At 38.6% G+C, this 21,299-nt stretch overlaps 9 protein-coding genes across 9 annotated transcripts; 6 read left to right on the forward strand and 3 right to left on the reverse strand.

Moving 5' to 3' along the window:
• Window positions 1–87: 87 nt before the first annotated feature.
• RHIMIDRAFT_261557 (uncharacterized protein) lies at window positions 88–3,289 on the forward strand. The gene is made up of 3 exons (XM_023611545.1): window positions 88–384; window positions 431–2,813; window positions 2,904–3,289. The coding sequence occupies exons 1-3, from the start codon at window positions 262–264 to the stop codon at window positions 3,191–3,193; spliced, it is 2,796 nt and encodes a 931-aa protein (XP_023463760.1). The 5' UTR covers window positions 88–261; the 3' UTR covers window positions 3,194–3,289.
• A 2,069-nt stretch (window positions 3,290–5,358) lies between these two features.
• RHIMIDRAFT_218137 (homeobox-domain-containing protein) lies at window positions 5,359–7,088 on the forward strand. The gene is made up of 2 exons (XM_023607348.1): window positions 5,359–6,668; window positions 6,719–7,088. The coding sequence occupies exons 1-2, from the start codon at window positions 5,496–5,498 to the stop codon at window positions 6,776–6,778; spliced, it is 1,233 nt and encodes a 410-aa protein (XP_023463761.1). The 5' UTR covers window positions 5,359–5,495; the 3' UTR covers window positions 6,779–7,088.
• Window positions 7,089–7,331: 243 nt separating this feature from the next.
• RHIMIDRAFT_261560 (uncharacterized protein) lies at window positions 7,332–8,562 on the forward strand. Its single transcript, XM_023611546.1, has 4 exons — window positions 7,332–7,457; window positions 7,524–7,854; window positions 7,915–8,028; window positions 8,080–8,562. The coding sequence occupies exons 1-4, from the start codon at window positions 7,431–7,433 to the stop codon at window positions 8,253–8,255; spliced, it is 648 nt and encodes a 215-aa protein (XP_023463762.1). The 5' UTR covers window positions 7,332–7,430; the 3' UTR covers window positions 8,256–8,562.
• A 118-nt stretch (window positions 8,563–8,680) lies between these two features.
• Window positions 8,681–10,855, reverse strand: RHIMIDRAFT_205966 (Sec1-like protein; the record flags this gene model as incomplete). The annotated part of the gene is made up of 7 exons (XM_023606870.1): window positions 8,681–8,782; window positions 8,834–9,130; window positions 9,185–9,293; window positions 9,353–10,323; window positions 10,383–10,505; window positions 10,560–10,650; window positions 10,701–10,855. 7 exons carry the CDS (start codon window positions 10,853–10,855, stop codon window positions 8,681–8,683), a joined length of 1,848 nt encoding a protein of 615 aa, XP_023463763.1.
• Window positions 10,856–14,244: 3,389 nt separating this feature from the next.
• RHIMIDRAFT_240164 (uncharacterized protein) lies at window positions 14,245–16,435 on the reverse strand (the record flags this gene model as incomplete). The annotated part of the gene is made up of 2 exons (XM_023609321.1): window positions 14,245–15,477; window positions 15,524–16,435. 2 exons carry the CDS (start codon window positions 16,433–16,435, stop codon window positions 14,245–14,247), a joined length of 2,145 nt encoding a protein of 714 aa, XP_023463764.1.
• A 621-nt stretch (window positions 16,436–17,056) lies between these two features.
• RHIMIDRAFT_42158 (uncharacterized protein) lies at window positions 17,057–18,602 on the forward strand. Its single transcript, XM_023615231.1, has 2 exons — window positions 17,057–17,314; window positions 17,363–18,602. The coding sequence occupies exons 1-2, from the start codon at window positions 17,104–17,106 to the stop codon at window positions 18,442–18,444; spliced, it is 1,293 nt and encodes a 430-aa protein (XP_023463765.1). The 5' UTR covers window positions 17,057–17,103; the 3' UTR covers window positions 18,445–18,602.
• RHIMIDRAFT_205858 (SCO1 protein) lies at window positions 18,514–19,393 on the reverse strand (the record flags this gene model as incomplete). Its single annotated transcript, XM_023606857.1, has 3 exons — window positions 18,514–18,860; window positions 18,917–19,223; window positions 19,271–19,393. Coding segments are annotated over 3 exons (777 nt in total), but the record flags the coding sequence as incomplete, so codon positions are not given.
• A 220-nt stretch (window positions 19,394–19,613) lies between these two features.
• Window positions 19,614–20,013, forward strand: RHIMIDRAFT_205951 (ubiquitin-like protein; the record flags this gene model as incomplete). The annotated part of the gene is made up of 3 exons (XM_023606868.1): window positions 19,614–19,685; window positions 19,746–19,895; window positions 19,954–20,013. 3 exons carry the CDS (start codon window positions 19,614–19,616, stop codon window positions 20,011–20,013), a joined length of 282 nt encoding a protein of 93 aa, XP_023463767.1.
• Window positions 19,820–21,040, forward strand: RHIMIDRAFT_42188 (uncharacterized protein). The gene is made up of 6 exons (XM_023615232.1): window positions 19,820–19,895; window positions 19,954–20,183; window positions 20,235–20,399; window positions 20,447–20,574; window positions 20,621–20,753; window positions 20,803–21,040. Exons 2-6 carry the CDS (start codon window positions 20,007–20,009, stop codon window positions 20,887–20,889), a joined length of 690 nt encoding a protein of 229 aa, XP_023463768.1. The 5' UTR covers window positions 19,820–19,895; window positions 19,954–20,006; the 3' UTR covers window positions 20,890–21,040.
• Window positions 21,041–21,299: the final 259 nt, after the last annotated feature.

Here is a 21,299-nt window from a genome sequence, read left to right on the forward strand (position 1 = left end):
AACAAAACCTCAAGGATCATACCTGACGACAGGTTCTATCGCATCTTTAACAGTAAAAATGGCCCCATTCTATGCTGTAAAGTCGGACAACGTGCTAAAGAGAGTCGAAGGTAGAAATGAATAGATGGATGGATGCATGGATGGATGGATGTACTCATGATTTGAATAGAGCTCCAAGCAGTTGGCGAAGATGAAGCCGCTTTACAAGCTCTCCATGAAGTCGTGCTTTCAAAACGATCTCGCAGTAATCCCATTACAGTCATGGAGCCCATTATGCTCAAGTATGTTGAGCTTTGTGTTGAGCTCAAGAAGGGAAAGATGGTCAAGGAAGGCCTTCATCAATACCGTAACATTGCTCAAAACACTAGTGTTAACTCGATTGAGGTATGACGAATACACTATAATTCTTCAAATTCTAACTTGTCTATAGACCATCATCAACAGAATGCTCGAGCTTGCAGAGGCTAAAGTAGCCGAAGCCCGTGCCAAAGCCGACAAGATTGCAGTCGACGTAGATGATCTCGAAGCTTCAGAAACACCCGAATCCATCATGCTCAGCACTGTTTCTGGGGATCAAAGCAAGGACAGAACCGACCGTGCCGTTGTCACACCTTGGCTCAAGTTTTTATGGGAAGCCTATCGCACCGTATTGGACATTATGCGCAACAACTCTCGTTTGGAAACCCTTTACAACGCTGTCACCTTGAAAGCTTTCCAATTCTGTTTGACCTATGACCGAAAGACCGAATTCCGTCGTCTGTGTGAAATTCTTCGCAACCACTTTTTGAATGTTGCTAAATACTCTCATCAACCTCACGCTGTGAACTTGAACGACCCCGAAACACTTCAACAATATCTTGAATCACGTTTTGCTCAACTTAATGCAGCTGCTGAACTCGAGTTATGGCAAGAAGCTTTTAAATCAGTTGAAGACATTCACACCTTGTTGACCACTTCCAAGAGACCTCCTAAGCCAGTCATGATGGCCAACTATTATGAAAAACTCACCAAGATTTTCATGGTCTCTGAAGACTATCTTTTCCACTCTGCAGCCTGGAACAGATTCTGTGCTATCGAACGTGCATTCAACAAGAACCTGACTGAAGCCGAACACTCTCGCATGGCTTCCATCGTCTTGTTATCAGCCCTCGCTATCCCAATCATCACCACTACCAAGACTCGTCCTGGTTATGTCGAGGCTGACGAATACCGTGTTCAAAAGCTGAACCGTCTCTCCATGCTCATGGGTCTTTCCGGCCATCCTACCCGTACAGGTTTGTTGAAGGAAGCCTTGCACAAGAATATCCTTGCTCGTGTTCGTCCTGAAATCCGCGAATTGTACAACATCTTGGAAGTTCAGTTCCATCCCTTATCGATTTGCAAAAAGATCAACCCTATCATGGCCAAGCTTTCTGAAGATCCCGAATTGGTCAAATACGTCCGTCCTCTTCACCAAGTCATTTTGACACGTCTTTTACAACAACTCTCTCAAGTCTATACCACTGTCAAATTGGACTTTGTCTTGAACCTCGCTTCTTTCCCCGACCCCTACAACTACGATGCTGCCACTATCGAAAAGTTCATCATGAACGGCTGCAAGCGTGGAGAATTGAACATTCGTATTGACCATGCATCACAAAGCTTAGTGTTCGAAACAGATCTCTTTGCTCCACCCAAGGATACAGTGACTGAAGGTATTCAGCTGCAATCTTCTCCTGCTGATCTTATGCGTACACAACTCTCTCGTCTGGGTGTCAGCTTGAACGCTGCTCTTCAAATGGTCGATCCTTCTGTCAAGGAAGAGGCCGAAAAGGCTAAGCAACAGGTCGTTCAACGTGCCTTGGCTGGTGCCGAAGAAGAACACAAGCAAGCCTTAGAGCGCAAGTTGATTATTGAACGTCGTAAAGAAATCATTGAAAACGAATTGGCTCGCAAGGAGAAATTGGCCGCTCAAGAAAAGGCTGCTGCCGCTGCCAAGAAGGCTGAGGCTGAAAAGAAACGTTTAGAAGAAGAAGCTAAACGCCGTGAAGAAGAACGCTTGAAGCGTATTCAAGAAGAAATTCAACGTGATCAAGCTAAGCGTATTGCCGAAGAAATCAGTAGCAAGACTGGATTGCAATTGAAGCCTGAGGAAATTGAAAACTCTGATGTCAAGACACTGCTCAACCTCAAGGTATCCAGACTTCAAAGCGAACAAAAGGAGCTCAGTGATCGCTTGAAGCAAATAAGCAAGCGTCTTGATCACACTGAGCGTGCATTAAGAAAGGAAGAAATTCCATTATTAGAAAAGGACTATGAGAAACAACAAAAGGCAGATAAGGCTATCTATGAAGCAACACGTAAGGCTAAATTGGCTACTGCAAAGGAACAACACGAAGAGAATATGAAATTAAAGGCTCGCTTCTCTCGAATCATTGGTGATTACAGAGCTTATAAGAGCAAGCTTGAAGAACAACGTAGACAGGCTGTTGAAGCTAAACAGAGAGTCGCTAATGAAGCCATTGAAAAAGAAAAGAATGAAAGAATCGCTTTATGGCGTGAAAAGATAGACGAACTCCGTCAACAGCGCGAAGCTGAAGAAGAAGAAAGACGCCGTCGTGAAGCTGAAGAGCGTGAAAGAGCTGAAAAGGAAGCACGTGAAAAGGCTGAGAAGGAAGCACGCGAGAAGGAGAGAAGAGAACAAGAAGCCGAACGTCAAAGAAAGCTCGATGAAATTGCTAGAAAGCAAGCCGAACGTGAAGCTGAAATTGAACGTAAACTTCAAGAAGAAAAGGCTGCCAAGGCCAAGACTATTCCTGGTGCTCGTACAACTGGCAAGTATGTTCCTCCCGCCCGTGCTGCTGCTGCTACTGCTGGTTCTGGAGATAGGTTCAGTTCCTTTAGTCGCTCCAGCTCCTCTGGAGATAAGTATGTTCCTCCCGCCCGTGCTGCTTCCGGAGACAAGTATGTTCCTCCTCGTGCTGGCGTTTCTTCAGGTGCGCCTTCCGGAGACAGATTTGCCTCCTTCAACCGTGACCGTTCTGCTGGCTCACCTGGCGGTGCTGGAGGTAGATATGTCCCTCCTGGTGCTCGTCGCTCCGATCGTGGACCTGAGCGTGGACCTGAGCGTGGACCTGAACGCGGATCTGAGCGTGGCTCCGAACGTGCAGATGAAGCTTCATCTTGGCGTCGTGCTGGTCCTCCCCGAAGATAAATGAAATTATGTAATGATTTGTTTGTAAAAATTGTTCAATTAACATAGAAACAATTTGTAAAATATATTAAATAATACTCTGTCAAACAATGCGAGACAATGTCTGTTTTTGTTATCAAGCATGAAGATGTTTAAGAATTTAGAAGTTGTTTAAAAAATGACCTTTAAGCAAGCGTTGATAGCTATTGTCAAGTCTTTTTCTGATGCCAAATCATACATCGACATGAATTGCTGTCTGTACGAGACAAAGAATACAGAGCTCTATCAATGTCATTTATAAACAACGACAGTTCAGTGATTCAAGGGCAACTTGCATAATTTCCTCTCTTTAGCCTGATTTCCTCCTCTTTTCCTCTCTTCTTCTCCTCTGATTATTAAATTCTTTCTATAGACAATCATGTCCGTACCTCATAAATGACTCTTGTTCTCTAACAGTTGATTCCTAATTAGTTTGATTGGATCCAACAGTTGCGCGTGACAACCATAAATGATTTAAGCATAATGATTTGATAAACCTTTTTCTCAACAGTAAATCAGCTGATAATTACTTTGCATTTGATCAGCTTCAAAGCAGGGTTTCCCAAAACTGCCCTGTGGCAAATGAAGCTTCCCACAGTAAATGAATTAGATACTCATGGCTTTAGAGCAATTAAAAGGACAATTTCTACATGTGAACCTGGGAAAATGGATACAAAGCAAGAGTTCCAAGTGCCAGCTGGTGTTTCCAAGCCTTGTCTTCGACATTCCCCTCCTCCACACTCTGTGCAGACGCCACTGCCGTCAACTGCCTTAGTATGCATCATCACCTCTGTATATCTGAAGCAAAACAGGCTCTATATCATATTTCTTGAATTTTTTCTAACATAATCGTTTATTTTCTGTGGAATTGATTTACCATAGACCTTGTTCATGGCTAATTACATGATTTATTCCACATGAGCTAGACCAACCACAATTCTATGCAAGCCTCTCTCTCAACCAGAGATTTTATAATCAAAGACTAACTGAACGGTCAACTCAACTTTTATGATTCTTTATAGCCTCTCCCATTCTTTATTTGATCCCAGAATGGATTTTTAGCACCCATTCCTTCCTTCCTTTTGTGAAATGATCTAGTCCGGGGCGCTCAGTAATTTATATACCAATTTATGCACCCCAATTGGGACATTAGAAAGAGAATATGTTTAAACTAAACTACAACATTAATCTTCAGAACCTGCAAGTCCTCAACAAAACAAGCTTGTTATGAAAGAGTATTCTTTTTTTCTTTCTATTGCATGTTAAAAAGAGAATACAACAGATGCAATCATTATAATAAATTGTTGATTTATCCAGTCTTTTCAACAGCATTGACAAGTACACCAATGGCTGACTTTTTTCATATGCATCACTGCATTTTTAGAAGTCGTACTTTTTTTTTGAATGCATGTACTTTCATCACTTTGCGACATGGACGCAAAGACAATGGCTGTGGCTATCAAGTGAGCGTGTATGATCATTTACGGTACTATTTTACCAAATAAGATGGCATGATCAGTCAATATAATATAGGATATACTGAAAAGGGCCCTTTCTTAAAGGGGGTAAACTAGGGGGTCTTATGAGACATGTCACGCTACCGTCTAGTTGCAAAATCAACCTTGGTCTTTGTTTTAGTGATAATAATACTTTCAATTGATATACTTTTTTCCCTTTTGACTTATTCTCCTTTTTTTGACCCCTCTTTTCTCTCTTTCTGTATTCGTCTCGTAATTCTTCCTCATTATCTATCTAGTGATCATTAACCCCTATTACCAGAGTGAATAGTTGCAGTCAGATCATAACTGTCAACGTTCTAACTGTGTGATCTTTTGACATGATCAAATGTAGATAGTTCACTTTCATTTAAAAACTGTCCACATATCAATACAGCATGAGAGAAAAAGAGAGAGAGAGGTTTCTGCCTTATATTTTCCAGGGTTTTTCTTAATAGATCATGACATGAATATCAGTAAAAGTGATTTGCTTGTATTCCTTCCTTATTGTCACTTCTTATCTCCTAACATGCTCCCTTTCTTTTTCCTTTTTTATTAACATGTATGCCCCTACATTCCTATACAGTTGAACTGATTAGCACGCTTTTAATTCCTATAAAAGCATCGCTTGATCATCGTTTTGTATTATATTTTTTTTTCCCTTTTTTGCTTTTTTAGCCATTCATAAGACACCCATTACTTTTATTCATCAAGCAGTAGTCGAAAGCTATTTGTGTTATCAACAATTGCGGTTTGATATACAACGAAATTAACTTTACGACAATCTCATGTCAATGTGCATCAATACAATACAAATTATGGATAGACAGCCTGTAACCAGTGTCTTTTATGAAAACCGGAGAAGTTCGGGCACCATACCGAACTTTACTCCCAATTTTTATAACCCTTTTGAAGTGAAGCATCGTAGAAGAACTTCGCGCGAACAGACTAGGATATTAGAAAAGGCGTTCAATGATAATCCAAAGCCCAACGGGAAATCAAGAGAGCGATTAGCACAGCTCTTGTCGATGAGCCCTCGCGGTGTTCAAATATGGTTTCAAAACAGACGAGCAAAAGCAAAGAGTAAGCAGCAGCAGGACAGGAAGCAAGGCGCCATCAAACAGTCTGATGACACGAGCAATGATGGCTTGTTCAATACTTTTGAAAACTTTACAGCTACAGTCAGTAGTGATGAAGTCTTATCTACTCCTATGGTCTATAGTCACTCGCAGTCTTCTTTATCATCTTTTGCAGAATCACTTGCTAGTTATGATCAGGCCCAGCTTTCTATTCATTCGCCCACACTTGATGCAAATGCCCGAAAGGATTCATCTGATGACATCAAGAAGAATAGCTGTACTGATTATAGGTCGCATGGACAACAGTGGGATGACAACGTGTCTTTTGTAACTGAAGAGAAAGCCAAGAGCAAGCATGCCTTTTCGGTGCCATCTTTTGTTACCTCTGATGAATTGGCATGCCATTCTGCTCAACTAACAAGTGCCGATCAAGATTGGTGGGTGAGCAGTCTTCCTCTGAGTTATCAAAACATATATGATGCGCCTTTATTAGGTAATAGCAGTGACATCAAAAACGCAGTAAATGAATCCATAACCTCTGCTACCATGACTACACCTTTCCTTGGACACTCACCACCAGTAATGGCAAACAGCTTTGATGCAGTAGATCAACTAAACGCATGGCCTATTGAACCTGCTGATGATAGATGCAAATTCACATTTGATAATGAGCAGGCTAAAGCTGCAAAAAGGTTCAACACAAGTCGGATAGATATTGTGAATAAAGATATGGATACAGCTGAGTGGATTCAGACGGTTCCATTATCATTTACAGAGAACAAAACAAGTTATTTCTTTAACAATGATAGTCATAATAGCAATAGCAAGCATCCTTTTTTATTACAACAAGAGAGCGACTTTTATTATAAAGAAGATCAACAAGTAATTAAAACATCAACCACTTTTAACTCTATTGTTAACATTAACTTTAGATCATGTCATATCCACTGCATCCAACTATACTCTCTTATCCTTTAGCATTAAGCTTGTAATATTGATTAATCTTATGCCCATTCCTTTTTTTATACTCTATGCACCCAAAATATGCTTTTTAAGTTTGTATACGCAATTTGGCCATTGAAATGTAATCTATGTAACTATGCCCTCCTCTTAACCTATTTGTACAGTTATCAATTACCACCATTACTATTTATTAGTTTCTTCATTCTATACTTAGCCATTTAATAAACTAAATTAACTTATAATATTCTTTCTTTTATATCTAATTTTTACACTATTTAACACTTTCACAATATCATTCAATGAAAGTGAATTTTAAAACAACTAGAAACAGAGACTTTTGTGCTTTTTATAGACAGCTTTTTATTTCTATTAGTAAATTGTTTTTGATAATTATAGGATAATACATACTTAAAGTTTGATAATTAATGAATATTTTTTTTTATCAGTTAACAGCAGTAAAACTGGTGGAGAGAAAAGGGATGAAAAAGCTCATATTTTCATTAAGTAGTCTTTTGCTACTGTCATTTGGAAGCACCAAAATTTACTCGTACTACGTTTTTCTAATTTTTTGCATTTCCAAACCAAAAGCATAAATATATATTAAAAGGTCGCTGTCTGAATGTCAAGTAAACTTGTGCACCTTGAAATTCAAAGACTTGTGACTATTTCTTTAGATTAATTATGAGTGCGTACGGTTCTGGTAAAGCTGTAGGTTATGATGAGAGAGAGCTCTTTTGTACAATAAATTCTCTAAACGCATCCTCTTGATTTTAGAACGACACAGACTTTAGAAGATCGTGGAACAAGGAAGAATACGCAGCGAAAGCACGAGCTCGTGAAGCAAGAGATCGATTAGCAGAAGAAAATGAAGAACGTCGAAAGATGGGCTTGCCACCTCTAAAACCCAAAAAGAAAGAGGAAACTGACGAAGACAAGGAAAAACTGTCTCATCGCACACTGACTTTAGAGTTAGAAAAGAATGTAGGCAAAGTTCAAGTTGTTCAATCGACCGATTCAAGAAAGCAACCGGGATTCTATTGTAAAGCCTGTGATATTACAATCAAGGACAGTGTTACATATATAGATCACTTGAACGGAAGAAAGCGTAATTAAATATTCAATGTAAAACAAAAAAGAAGCTGATCAAACAGTATACATTTGATAGATTTGGCAAACGCAGGTATTTCCAGAAAGGTAGAAAAGGCGAGCGTCGATGATGTGAAAGAACGTTTGGCAATGCTAAAGAGAAAACGGGAAAATCCAAAGTCTGAAGAATATGGTAAATATAAGTGAATATGCACTATAGATGATAAACTCAGTTGTATAATAGACCTTGATGAAAGATTGGCAGCACTAAAGCAACAGGAAGAGGAAGAAAAGAGAAAGAAAAGAGAAAAGAAGAAACAAAAGAAAGAACATAAGAAGGAAGAAAAAACAGAGAATACAGAAGAAGACGAGATGGCAAAAATGATGGGATTCTCTGGTTTTGGTTCTTCTAAAGCATGATTCAATAAATCATTACAGATTTATTTTTGCTTTATGTGATGAGGACATCCTTGTTACATTTCTCATCAGCCTCGGACTGGCTACAAAACTTGTTAGTTTGTTGACTAACTGTTGTCTAGCATTCGTGATGGGAGCTGAAGGAAGTTTGATAGCTTCTCTTAAGATGGTTTTAGCGTTGTTGCTATTCTCTTTGTCTAAAAAGACGAATTTTTCATCAAGTCTATATAAAATAAGAAGAATGAATACAGACTGAGTCAAATCGAATTAAACATACTCATCGAACAGACGATCTTCATCTTATATTGAAAACTTGTCTGATGAAAAAGAAACAATGCAGGAAGAAGAAAAAAAAGCTTTTTTCTTAAACACTTCATTTCCGTAAGGAAGAAAGGGGGACGTAATCACATCTCTTTAGTCTGAACAGTTTATTCTTCCTTATGTCCTAGTGTAGCCAATTGATTCAAGAATTGATGTGGGGAGAGAATTTCTGTTGATCCATAAATGATCTTTCTTTTACTATTATTTTGCTAATTGTTTTATGTGTCAGTAAGTTGCCTTTTAATAGTTTAATAACTTACAGTAGCGAGTTCTTGTAAATTCTGATATTCCAAATAGTTTCCGCCTCCTACAATAAAGACAATTGCCTCTTGGAAGGCAATCTTGTGTTGACGAGGATTCTTTGAATTTTTACTGACTTTTGGGTCAAAGTATAAGTAGTCGCTTGCTTTGGATGCTTCATTTGGAGGAGGCGACATGATATCAGAAACAATTCTACTCACAACTAATTCTTTACGAGTAGGCAGCAAGTTCTTTACTCCTGACAGCAAGTTCTCAAAGCCTCCTCCTAATCCTCCTTCCTTCAGTCGATCAGACAGCTATTGAAAATGGTTTAATAAAATGTACGTGATGCTGAAAGCAGCATTGTCTACCTTATTTCCGATACTGCTAAATCCACGGAAAAGATCGTTTTGAGAGAAACCTGTCTGAGTTTGACCAGATGGTGCAATCATGGATGTCATTCTCATAAGCGCACGTACTCTATATACATTAAGGGGAAGTAAGCATACTATCCTTATTCTTTCATCTTTACTTTTTACTTTTTGATATAATCTAGTGGCCTCAAATCACATCCAGCTTCACTTAATGCCTTTTCGTAAGCATCCATATCATCCTTAGGGATGTCTTCCAGAGTAGATAGATAATAGATCAAAAACAAGCGCATCTTATCCTCTGGATTTTTCTTTGATGCATCGCGAATAGTCTCTAATAACATGCTCTTGCTTTGTCTGGTGATGTTTTCTTCCATTTGGAAAAAGCTATCCAACTGTCTATCCTTTATAGCATTTAACAAGGCGGTAGCTACATTCATGTGCATGTCCAATGTCGCCTTTCTCGCTGTCAACTCGGGTAAGGCTGTGATAGCTGACTTGAGTAGCTTCGTATTGGACGACATATCAATTTGACCAACATCTTCCAACGAGGACACACCGCTGATACTCGTGATCTCGGCCGCGTCTTTCTTGTACTTGTTCAATTCGACATCAATGTCTTCTGCTACCTGTGGGAAGGGACTGGATGCATTTTTTGTCCAAAAAAAGTCCTTGGTGTCAAGATCATAGCTCCTCTTCTTACCGTCCTCTGCTTCAAGAGTGATCCTATTGAGATTCAAAGAAAGCACATCGTGAACAAGTGCCTCATAAGTCCATGAGTGGCTCAACATCGGAGTCAAATCCATGCTTCTGTCCAATAAAATAAGTACAGGTCGCTGTAAGGTATTGTTGTTATTTTCGGTAAACAAATTGGTTCTGCTATTCATCACATGGTCGCGCAGTTTGCTATCAAGCTTTTGAGCGACCATTTCTGCTGCGTTTCCTCGAGGACAGCGGATGATAGGTATTGTGCCCATGGTCACAATGACTGAAAAGAGTGCATTTACTGTCTTGTCAATCGTTTCCTCAATCTGTGCTTCGGTTGCACTGGAGCTGTTTAGTCTGATAAAGGCATCAGGTTGACTAAGCGAAAAGACGTTGGGGTTTGTGCAGATGAAGTTGAGATATTGATCGTAGACCTATCCTATATTTATTATTGGTTGAACAAACGACAACAAGCATTTCTTTCGCATCCTACCTGGCTAACAAGTTCGGCTGTATTATTTGTTGTTGTTATGGTGGCAAATTCGTCTAATAGTGATCGAGGTATTGCCGAGCAAAAATTAATATAATAGGAATCATACAAGCTACGACTCAAATCCTACTCACACACAAGTTAATACAGTAACACCATCTGGACATTGCACACCCTTACCTGACAGATTTTTTTGATATTCTCTATGGTAGGTTCGACGAAATATATGGCGGGTACGTCAGGTAAAGCTGATCTTTCTTGGTTAATGAGCCTGTTTTAAATGTTAAAAGACTGCTTATAAAGCAAACAATAGTCTCATACATATGAACCGTTACTCCGTTTTCACGTAAATCGTTGACTCTTAAAATGGATGAAATCACGTCTTGTCCAAACTTATCAAAGATGAGAACCTTCCAAACAATATTCTCTGATTCATCTGCTACTAATGGTTCTTCTGCTGAATTCAAGTGAAGCATTTTGATAATGGCGGCTGTTAAGATACATGAGAAAACACTACTTTATGTCATCTGACATCATCTATACCGCGTTGAGCGCTGCGCAAAGAGTTTGCATCGACTAGCGACAAAGGATTTGTTGGTTGTTGCATAAACAATAGTTAAAAAAGAAAAAAAAAAAAAAAGAAAATATATCAAATTGTGCGCATTTTGAAATGTTTTCTGTACACCTGACAAAGAATTTTCGCGCACTTTACAACCACAATTTTCGTCTACAGATCTTCCTCTCCCCAGCATATATTGAGTATCCGTTACTGCTGATTTTTTCTTTTAGTTATGCTGACAGTTGCATATCAGTTGACGAATAGTGCAGATCATATCAGTTTATTGCTACTTTCTAATCGATCATATCTTTATATCTCTGAGACGTGGCAGCATTGCCTGACTCAAACTTCCTCTTCCTCTACCTGGGGAAAGTGTATCACAAAAATCATTGCAAAGTCACTACCGTAAGCATTATAGCTTGTCCGCTTAGCACAAGTCTCATAAAAAGGGCGCATCAAATAGTATACGTACGGATTCAGTAAGAACTTTTTATTTTGAATAGCAGTATTATTGATTACTAGGAGTAAATGTCTAAGCTCCAGGAGGAGAGCCGTGTTCGATACGACAACGGAATGCATGTGGCCTACCACATACACAAAGGATTCCATTGGCGACCTTGATTATGTTCTTTGAAGCATTTATGTCAGGTTGTCAAAGCAATCCTCATCCACAAAGAATGCTATGGCAGTTCAGCAAAATGCTGTCTTGTTTTTTGTTGCTGGTTCTTGTAAGCCTTCAAAGCTATATTCATTATGAATTAGTAAACTTGACAAGTCAAAGACAGTGTTAAACATACTAAGCTTAGATTTCTTTTTTAAACATAAATTTCCTAACGGACAGCTAGTCTTTTTTTGCGCTTATTCGTATCATTAAATAAAAGTTTTGTTTATTCAATTAAGTACATACTAACAAGTTAGATTAAATGTACAAAGGCATGTATTTACATGTGTTTTTCTGTCTTACGCCAAAGCTGTTTTGTCAGTCGAAGCAAATTAATGCGTGAAGGAAAGTTGATTCAGGGCCAGATATATGTGCAGCCAATATGCTTCCTGTAGTTTATGCGTTTATGAAAAAGTGGTCAACAAAGAGAGAAATAAATACATTCATCTATCCAAGAATAGTAAAGTGTGCCTATAGTCCATAGTAAACGGCCATGACAACATGGCTCTGTTTAATATAAAAGAAGGACAATATTTATTGCAAAAAAGGGACACAACAGTTATTTGGATTTACTTTTTTTTTTTCAAATGCAAATCAAGCTTGTTATTATTACTATCTGCGCTTTGCTTGTCGCTATTGACTTTGCTGCTCCTGCTCCTCAAGCTGGTCCAGATCCTTTTAAACTTCATCCTCCTGGAGATATTGTAGCTGATTCCTTGGATGATTTCGCTGGTATGTAGACTGAGGGCGGCATTCCTATCATTGACGAAAGTACATTGCGAAAACGGCAATTTCCTAGAAATCTACTCAAAAAAGCTGTCAAGCATGCTGCCGCGTTTGCACGCAAATTCAGAAAACTTTCAGTACCACCACTACCAGTTTAAAGAAACTCCATAATGTCAGAATATAATTTATTTTTTTTTACCACGTATACTTTAAGCTTTTTGTTTCTACGCGTCACTAAAAAGTAATAAAGGTAGATGTGCTTTATTTCAGAGCAAGAAAGCAAGTGTAACCGTAATATCAAAGACAACGAGTGTCATAGCTTGAGCTGGAAGAGTTCAAAAATGAAAGTTTACTGTACGCTATTGCCTTTCCAAGAGAATAGACGTGATCAGATGGTCAGTAGTCAAAGTGTATAATCGACATTGGGAAACTGAGCAAGCTAAGAGAAACATTCATAATCCAATGCTTTGAAGTCTAGAAAAATAGATGAAATACGTACAAAGTCATATCGTTGATGCAGACTATCATTTCTGCTTCTATTACTGCCTCTCGAGAAAAGATCAATGTCATGGAAATTTCTTTCGCTATACCCAATAGGAATAGCTGTGACAACTGCATCCATTGTTGGCAAGTTGTGAGTGCATCTATCGCCTCATTCAGTTAGCCTCAATCTCGTCGAAGGACTGATGATAATGATGGGTGAGCCGCTTTCGGTAGAGTCATGATTGTTAGATCTGTCTTCACTATTGGTGTTGGAGCCTTCATGGTTGCTCAATACCTCATATGCATGACAAAAAATACATGCGAAAGGTTTACACTAGACAAGCATAGCTGAAAGGTTTCTTATAATCTCCTGGTTCATATTTTCATTCCGTACAACCACATCGTCCGCCCTCCGTGCGCTTAGAAAGAAGCCTTTTCCCAAGCCGAAGGACATCTCAAGCTACTCTGCAGTTGATACCGCAGATCAGCCGCTCTACTTTTGGTCCTCACGGTGATTTTTCCATTTTGGGCTCTCAGGTGTCAGCACCTACTAGATTTTAAAAAGCCTCCTTTTGGATGCCCTTCCTGCGCTCATTGGGCTATCCCAAACCTTACGCGGAAATCCAATGTAGTACCTTTTCTGATTGTTAAGGTTTCCCCGGTCAGATCCGTTTCTTTGGGTACAAAGACTACGACTTGCTTACAACGCCCACGCTATCCGCCTTTGACTCTGCCTCGTTCGCTGCTTCTCCGACTTCAGTACTGATAAACTTTTTGGTCCCTGAATATACCTCTTAAGGCCTTCACATCATGGTTTTGCCTGTTACATTGCTACGTCCTTACAACTGCTTTGCAGCATGTCTAGAGTCCCAATCGGACCTCCTCTTCACTGTGCAGATTCTGCCAACAAGACATTGAAACACACCACCATCTCTTTGTGAGCTGCTCTCCCAAGCTTAACTTCTGGTTCTCAATTTTCGAGAGATACTCTCTGCCGGACAAGCTTCTCACCGCGGATGAAATCTGGCCTATGCTCACTTCCTTTGTTCCGATAAACGAGCAAACCATAGTCAATACGGACTTCCTTAGTTTTTTTGATGCAGGTATCGCAACAATCTGGAAATATCACTGGCATTGCGTCTTCGATGACACTCCGTGGTATACAACTGCAGCCGTCAACAGTTTTGAACCGGAATATAGCGGATTTTTACTGTCTTTGCCTTTTGAATGGAAATTATCTTCCAATATAGAACTATAAAAAAACATTGTTAAAGTCCACACTTTCATACAAAAAGAAGGATTTCAGTATATATATTTTAGTGATTGAGTATATTGTATGTATAAAAGGGATTGCAATGTACAAAAAGGAAATATCAAGAGGGAAACAGGAAACGGAGAGAATGGGAATGTTTGTATAACACACACTATCTTTGCTATCAAGTGTTCTTTGACAATCCATATTCCGACTCTACCTTCTTTAGAATATCTCGGAACATATTGATCATCACAGACTCACTGGCAGATTCATCCGCCTTGCCTTTCTGATCAGGCGTCGTAGCCTCAGCAGTAGGCTCCTCTTCCTGTTTGGGTAAGATCAATGCAGATGTTTGATCTTGCTCGGGCGACATCGGTTCAGAAGCAAGTTCGACGCTTTTTTTCTGCTTGGGCGAGCTTGACTCAGATGAGGAGTTTGATTTTTGACTTTGTTTAGGTGGCATCGGCTCGGTTGCCCTTTCTTTCTGTCCGGACTTTGCAGCCTCAGAGAGTTCAAAAGTCCTTTCTTTTTGTTTGACTGTTAGAGGCTCAGGAGGCTCAATAGTTCGTCCTTTCAGCTTGGGTACAGTTCGCTCAGTCTTGATCTTTTGAACTTCAGCAGGTTCAATCATTCGTTCTTTCAGCTTGGGCACACTTGTATTCTTTGTATCTGAAGACGCATTTGCCTTTGCCTTTGCCTGTTTCTTTTTCTTTAAAGATACAGGCATCATATATTCTGCATACTCTTCTGGTAAGATAGGGCCACTTGGAATATCCTTGAATCCTTTGATAAAACCTTGCTCTACCTTAATCTCTACATGTGAACCGCAAGCATTTCGATGAATGGACCGTATCATTTGCAGCTCAGCACAATCCTCCAGATGCCCCTGAGAGGGATCAAACCCGCAATGCCTGCAGTTTTCCGGCTCTGCTTTCCGTCTCTTTACGTGGTCTAGTTCATCTTGACGCATTCTCTTTTGTGAAGAAGATAAACTCTTAATCATTGAAAACTGGTTGCTTGTATCTTTATGCACCATGGTTACTTTGGTCGTTAAATCTTTACGAACCATGGTGACTTTACTTAGCAAGTCCTTATGAACCATTGAAATTTGAGTAGTGGCCACCGGTTTGTTCATGCTTGGTATCATATTGAGTGTATCCTTTTTGATCATAGAAAGAGAGGAGCTACCAGCAATTCTTCGATCTGATAGGGGCAATGCACTTGCTGGAGCTCTTGGTGGTATCGTATATGAGTTGTAAGCGAGAGTTACATCTGGTATAGGCACTGTAGGGGCTATGGTTCTAGTTTCTACTGGATGAATGCGATCATGGTCCATCTCTAGTAATTCCAGCCCTTTTTGCTTTTCTTGTTGTGATTGGAATAGCTGTATCGACACGGCGTCAAGGTAGTCTTTCTTTTTTTTCAAGTAAGGATTGCAGACTTGAGAGGCTGTCATTGACAGCAGAGTAAGGGCCTTCAAGGTAACCTTGCCCTTGAAGGGCCTCTGAGAGACAAGACTTGATAAGCATCTTTAGAGGATCCTGAATGGATTGAATAAAGAAATGAACGAGTATAGGACCATCTGGTATCATCGCTTTTTTCCATGCATTCATAAAACGATTAAAGTATTTATAGGCTGGCTCACCAATCGTTTGCTTGATACTAACAAACTGCTGACGACTCTTTTGTAGATCCAAAGTGATGTCCCAGCGTAAGATCAACTTTTCGCGAATTTCCTTCCAACGTGCCATTTTAAGAGCTGGCTCCAAACTAAAGGCTTGTTCAAACCATTTTATGATTTTCTGGTCACCTCCCTTATGCACAGACGCGGCCAGATACTGGAACCAGGAGGCATCAAGATCGACACGATAAAACGCCAATGTTGACTCAAATTTTTCAATAAAGTCATATATTGTCAAAAAGGTGTTACCTTGATCTACTTCTTCTTGTGGTATATGCTTGAGCATAGATATATCCCATAAACTGAATGACGGTATGGTTGATCCTTTAGAAGGAGTAGTAGGTGTAGTAGCAGGAGTAATAGTAGTATTAGTAGTGATAGACACTGGTATGATCACTTTTGGTGAATTAACAGATTTTGTTGATAGAAAATTCTGGATAGTGTTGAGATGTTCCTCACAGTACTGAAGTTCTTGCTTTATTTGTCTGATTTTCTCGTCAAGCAGTTGTAGATCATGTTGCGTATTAGTATCAGATCTCGACATGACTAGCTGCTCTATCTTTTCTGAAGCTGTTTGGTAGATTTTTAGCCATCTTTGTAAGTCCGCATAAGTAAATGCGCTTACAGAATCAGATACATTGCTTGATCTTGAAGAGATCAAAGGCAGTTGCTCAGCTTGCTGTAGGGACATTAGCAGAGCTTGTATTTTTTTTTTAATTTGGTAAAAAGAAAAGTACAAACCCCGCAGATAACGCTTAATGCCAACTTTTCGTCTAATGAATAACAAAATAGGCTGAGTAACAAAGCAACGACCGAACGCATAAGCCATTGAATCACATTGGCTTTAAATGAAGCACATATGCTTAGCGCTTGTTTCACAAGTAATGATATCATAAAGTCACTATTTTTTTTATTCGTTGTCATGGTGAAAAAAAAAAAAGTTTAAAAAGATTGCAACGTGGAGGAATTGAATGACCGAAGACAACCATGACAGATGAAAGACCGCACGAGGGAATAGGAGAAGAAGAGATAGACAAGACGTGATACAAAATAATTAATAGGTTCTACCCACGTACAAAGAGAATAAAATACAAAAGATGAAAGCTTAATAAGAATAAGCTATGTTGAAGTAAAAGGTCGTATAGAACCGTCTACAATTTCTTTTTTAGACAAAGAAAATGTAGTTTCAAGGATGTTTGCCTCATTAAGAATATAGTGTAGCACCGAGTAGCAAAATATATAAATTTTTATAAAAATTTCTTTATTCTCTCTCTTTTTCTTTTCTTTTTAACTTTATTCCCTTTTCTCTTTACTTTTTATACCCTTCTTTTTTTTTTATCTTTGGCTTTTTTTTTGTCTATGGCAGATGAACCACTCTTTAGAAAATACCATCTTACAAAGAATAGTAGCGTAAAATCAGATACATCATCTTCATCTCGCAAGTTTCGCTGGTCGTCTTGTTTTTCATTTGTGACAAATAAACTAAAACGATATTCAAAATTAAATACTTCTCCATCATTCGAGGTTCTTCATGTTCTAAATGATGATCAAAAAGAGTTTTCAGCTGAAGGTAAAACATAAAAAAAGTTTAAATGCACAAGTCTAACCAAATATATAGACTCAGCCAAGCTGACGACGATGACAGCATCCTCTTCTTTTACTTCACATAATGATATATCCTCATCCCAATGGAAAGAACCAACATCGTCCCTTCTTCCTCCTCCTAGACAGCCCAAGCCAAAGAGACAGAGTATCCAGATACCTACCAGTAACAAAGATCGCATTCCACTGATAGACCCTACACTCACACCTAAAGTAAAACCCAAGTCTACCAAGGGACAACCCACTCTGTTACGCTTATCTCTTGACGCTGAATGTCTTCAATCACCCACACAAAGTATCAAAGACGATGATAACGAAAGTGTCTCCACTGGATACTCTGGTAGCACATCGAATCATCCCACTCCTTTCCGAAGTGGTACACTCGGTGCCACAAAGCCATCAAGCGATTTGGTCATCCCACCCTTGCCTTCAAAGCCAACTAACTCTTCTCTTGATTCATGGTTGACCGCAACTGAGAAACCATTAGACTCCTGCATCTCTGTAAGCGCAATGAGTCAACCTGAGGAAGAGATTGACTTAATTGATGAGTCCAAACGGTTATCTCTTAAAGAAAGAAGACGAAGAAAATCACCCTTGACATTACCTGGTGCGGAGCAACTCACTTTAGCTATCAAGGAAACAAAGATAAATGAGAACGAAGATCACACTTGGCGACATCAATTGGTAGAACAAAGCGTGATATACTCATTTCGAGATAAATATCGTCAAGAGGCCATGTTATCCTTAGAAGGAAAGAGACAACAAGAAGAAGAGAAGTCTTTAGATAATTCTAAAAATAAAAAAATCAGTAGCAAATCCCGCCGATCATCTCACATTGATCAGCCATCAGAACTCACACAGAAAGAACGTAGTCAAGAAAGATCAGAAGGACTCGAAATTATCTGTGAAGATGAAATACCAAAAATAGTCTCTCGTGCCATGATACAAATACCAGAAACACCACCTCATCATCAACAATTTACCCCCTCCTTGATTTCGGTGCCTTCTACGCCCAATTCTATTGATTCCTCCATGATTGATCATGAAGAATACCTTGTTCAGCAACATGCTTTGGCTGTCTGCTTATCTTCAGATTAGGCTGGTTCCTTTTTCTTTTTTTTTTTTGTTATATTAAACATTTATTGCTGTACATAAACTCATTTCTCTTTAATGTGTCTTTTTATACTCTTCATAATAGCCTTTGAAGCTTTTGGCAACTTCATCTGCTTCAGCATTCTGTCCGTAGCAATCGAGAAATTTGCCTTGAGGATCCATTAGGTAAAAGAAGATGGAATGGTCCACCAAGTAATCATCTCCCTCACTAATATCAGGAGGAGATGACACGTACACTCGAAATAGTTTAGCTACTTTTCTAATTTCTTCATCTGTGCCTGTCAAACCAATCAGATTTGGATGAAAGTCCTTGACGTACTCTCTCACTATTTCGGCTGTATCTCGTCTGGGGTCACAAGTGATAAACACAGGAACCAAGACATCTTGTCCATATTCCTTTTCTATATACAATCATTAGCTCATTTATATATATATATATATCATGTCCACACTTTACTAGCCATGTCAACTACTTGTGCCATTTTATCCAGCTCATCAGGACAGATATCAGGACAATGTGTAAATCCAAAATAAATCAAACTGAATTTACCCTTTAAATCGTCCGATCCAAAGGGTTTCATGGTTTCTGCATTCGTCAAGGTATATTCGCCTCCTAGCTTGGGTTTTCCAAACGATTCTGGTTTCTTTCTCTCTGCTTCTTTCTGTTCACGGAGCTTTTCTACCTTTGATTTTTCACTTTTAAAGTATAAGAGTAAACCTGAACCTACACCCAAGAATAAGGCAGCTGCTTTAAATGTAAAGGGCTATAAATTATTTAGTATTGTCTTATTTATGTATATTGTACACATACGCCAACGGCAGCTTTAGCCTTTAGACTTTCTTCTCTAGAGGTAGCATAGGTGCGGTAAGGTAATAATAGTCTACTGTTTTGGTATCTGGTGAAGGAAGGCTTTGCCAGACAATTCGCAAGACGCTATTGGAATGTAAAGTTAACTCAAGCATTTCGACTATGATCTATTTAACAAACATTTCTACAAAATTGTCTCAGTGACATGTTGCAGGGGGAATGAACAAGATCAAAAAGAAGCAAACCCGTCACTAGTTTTATATGGCATCACGTGATATCGGACAATGAAAGCTTTAAATGGTAAACATGGTTTTTTTTTACTTCTTTTTTCTGTAATCTGCGCAAAATGTCTGAAGAAAAGCAAGAAAAGAAAGAAAACGCTTCCAACGAACATATCAATCTTAAAGTTGTTGGAAATGTGAGTTTTATTTACACTTTTTTCTATTTATCACCAACTTCTTTATCATTTCCCCAATAGGACAACAATGAAGTGTTTTTCAAAATTAAACGAACCACTCAATTGCGCAAATTGATGGATGCCTACTGCGAACGTCAAGGAAAAGCACCAGGATCAGTACGCTTTTTATATGATGGTACGCGTATTTTGAATCACAATACACCTAATGAGGTAAGTTGCCATGATTGTAACTATACCTTTTTTTTAAACCCTTTATTTTATTCTTTAGTTGGATATGGATGACGGTGATAGTATTGATGTTATGGTCGAGCAGATTGGTGGATGCTAACGAAGAAACCACAGAATAAAGATGGTGCATATTATTTGTTTTATATGAAAAGGCAGTCCATTTTATATACAGTTTTTTTTTTTTCTATTCTTCTTCCCCTGCAAATGTCATTCATTACAAGCAAAAAGCTACTTACACTCATTTTAACTTTGAATAAGAAAGAACAAAAAGTATACATGGGAAATATGGTGTAGTTTATATATGTTAATATATAAAAAAAGGTCCTCTTGGGGATGAAAAAAAGAGGCTTTGGAGCCAACAAATTCAATGGTAACTATATTGTTTTTATTCATAACCAACAGTGTATTCACACTCAAATAAAAGGATTTGGAGGCAAAGTTGAATTAGGAGAGACAATTGAAGAAGGAGCAAGAAGAGAACTATTTGTAAGCTGTAAGTATTTTTTTATCATGTTATTCATTCATCAATATAGGAAGAAGCAGGCATTGAGGCTATTGATATGAAAAAAGTTGCTATCAATTTATTTACCTTTGAAGATGATCCGGTTGCGTTAGAGACGCACATTTTTGTTGTTGAATCATTCAAAGGAGAGCCTATAGAGTAATAGGTGTCATTTTATAATATATAATTACTCATCATGTATTAGAACAGAGGAAATGAGACCTGAATGGTTTGACTATAAGGACATTCCTTTTGATCAGATGTGGACAGACGATAAATATTGGTTTCCTTTTCTTCTTGAACAGAAAAAGTTCATTGGATACTTCCATTTTGCACAAGTAAAGTATACACGTATTAGAGATGTACATCTTGCTTACTTTATCATAGGATCAAAAGACAATTCTGAAGCAGCAGTTCAATACTGTGGATGATGGGCATGCATTGACCGAATTTGACTTGAAGTCAATCGTGTAATCTAGTGAAATTAAAAACTGATTATTATAGAATAGATTTTTGAAAGAAATCCCTTGTGTTAAATCGAGAGCTTTTGTATTCATAAAGGGAAAATAGATGATGTTACTTGATTATTAATATTTGACTTTCTTGAAGCATCCTTGATTGAATTCCTCAATTTATTTCTTTATTTTACAATAGGATGCGGATGAAATTACTGCTTCCCTTTTATGTTTATTCAACAATCTTTGGTGCATTCCATCAGCGTCAAAGCGGCGCTTTAAGTGGACGTAGGCTTTGAAACCACAATATGCTATGTAGAAAAAGAGAGAGAGAGAATCTTTATAAGGATGTTTGTATGAGATAATAAGAGAATATGCTAATAAGCAGTAGCAAGCGATAAAGTATATTTTTAGTCTGTGTTTCATTTA

Source organism: Rhizopus microsporus, assembly GCF_002708625.1.
Source record: "Rhizopus microsporus ATCC 52813 unplaced genomic scaffold scaffold_15, whole genome shotgun sequence".
NCBI classification, from domain to species: Eukaryota; Fungi; Mucoromycota; class Mucoromycetes; order Mucorales; family Rhizopodaceae; genus Rhizopus; species Rhizopus microsporus.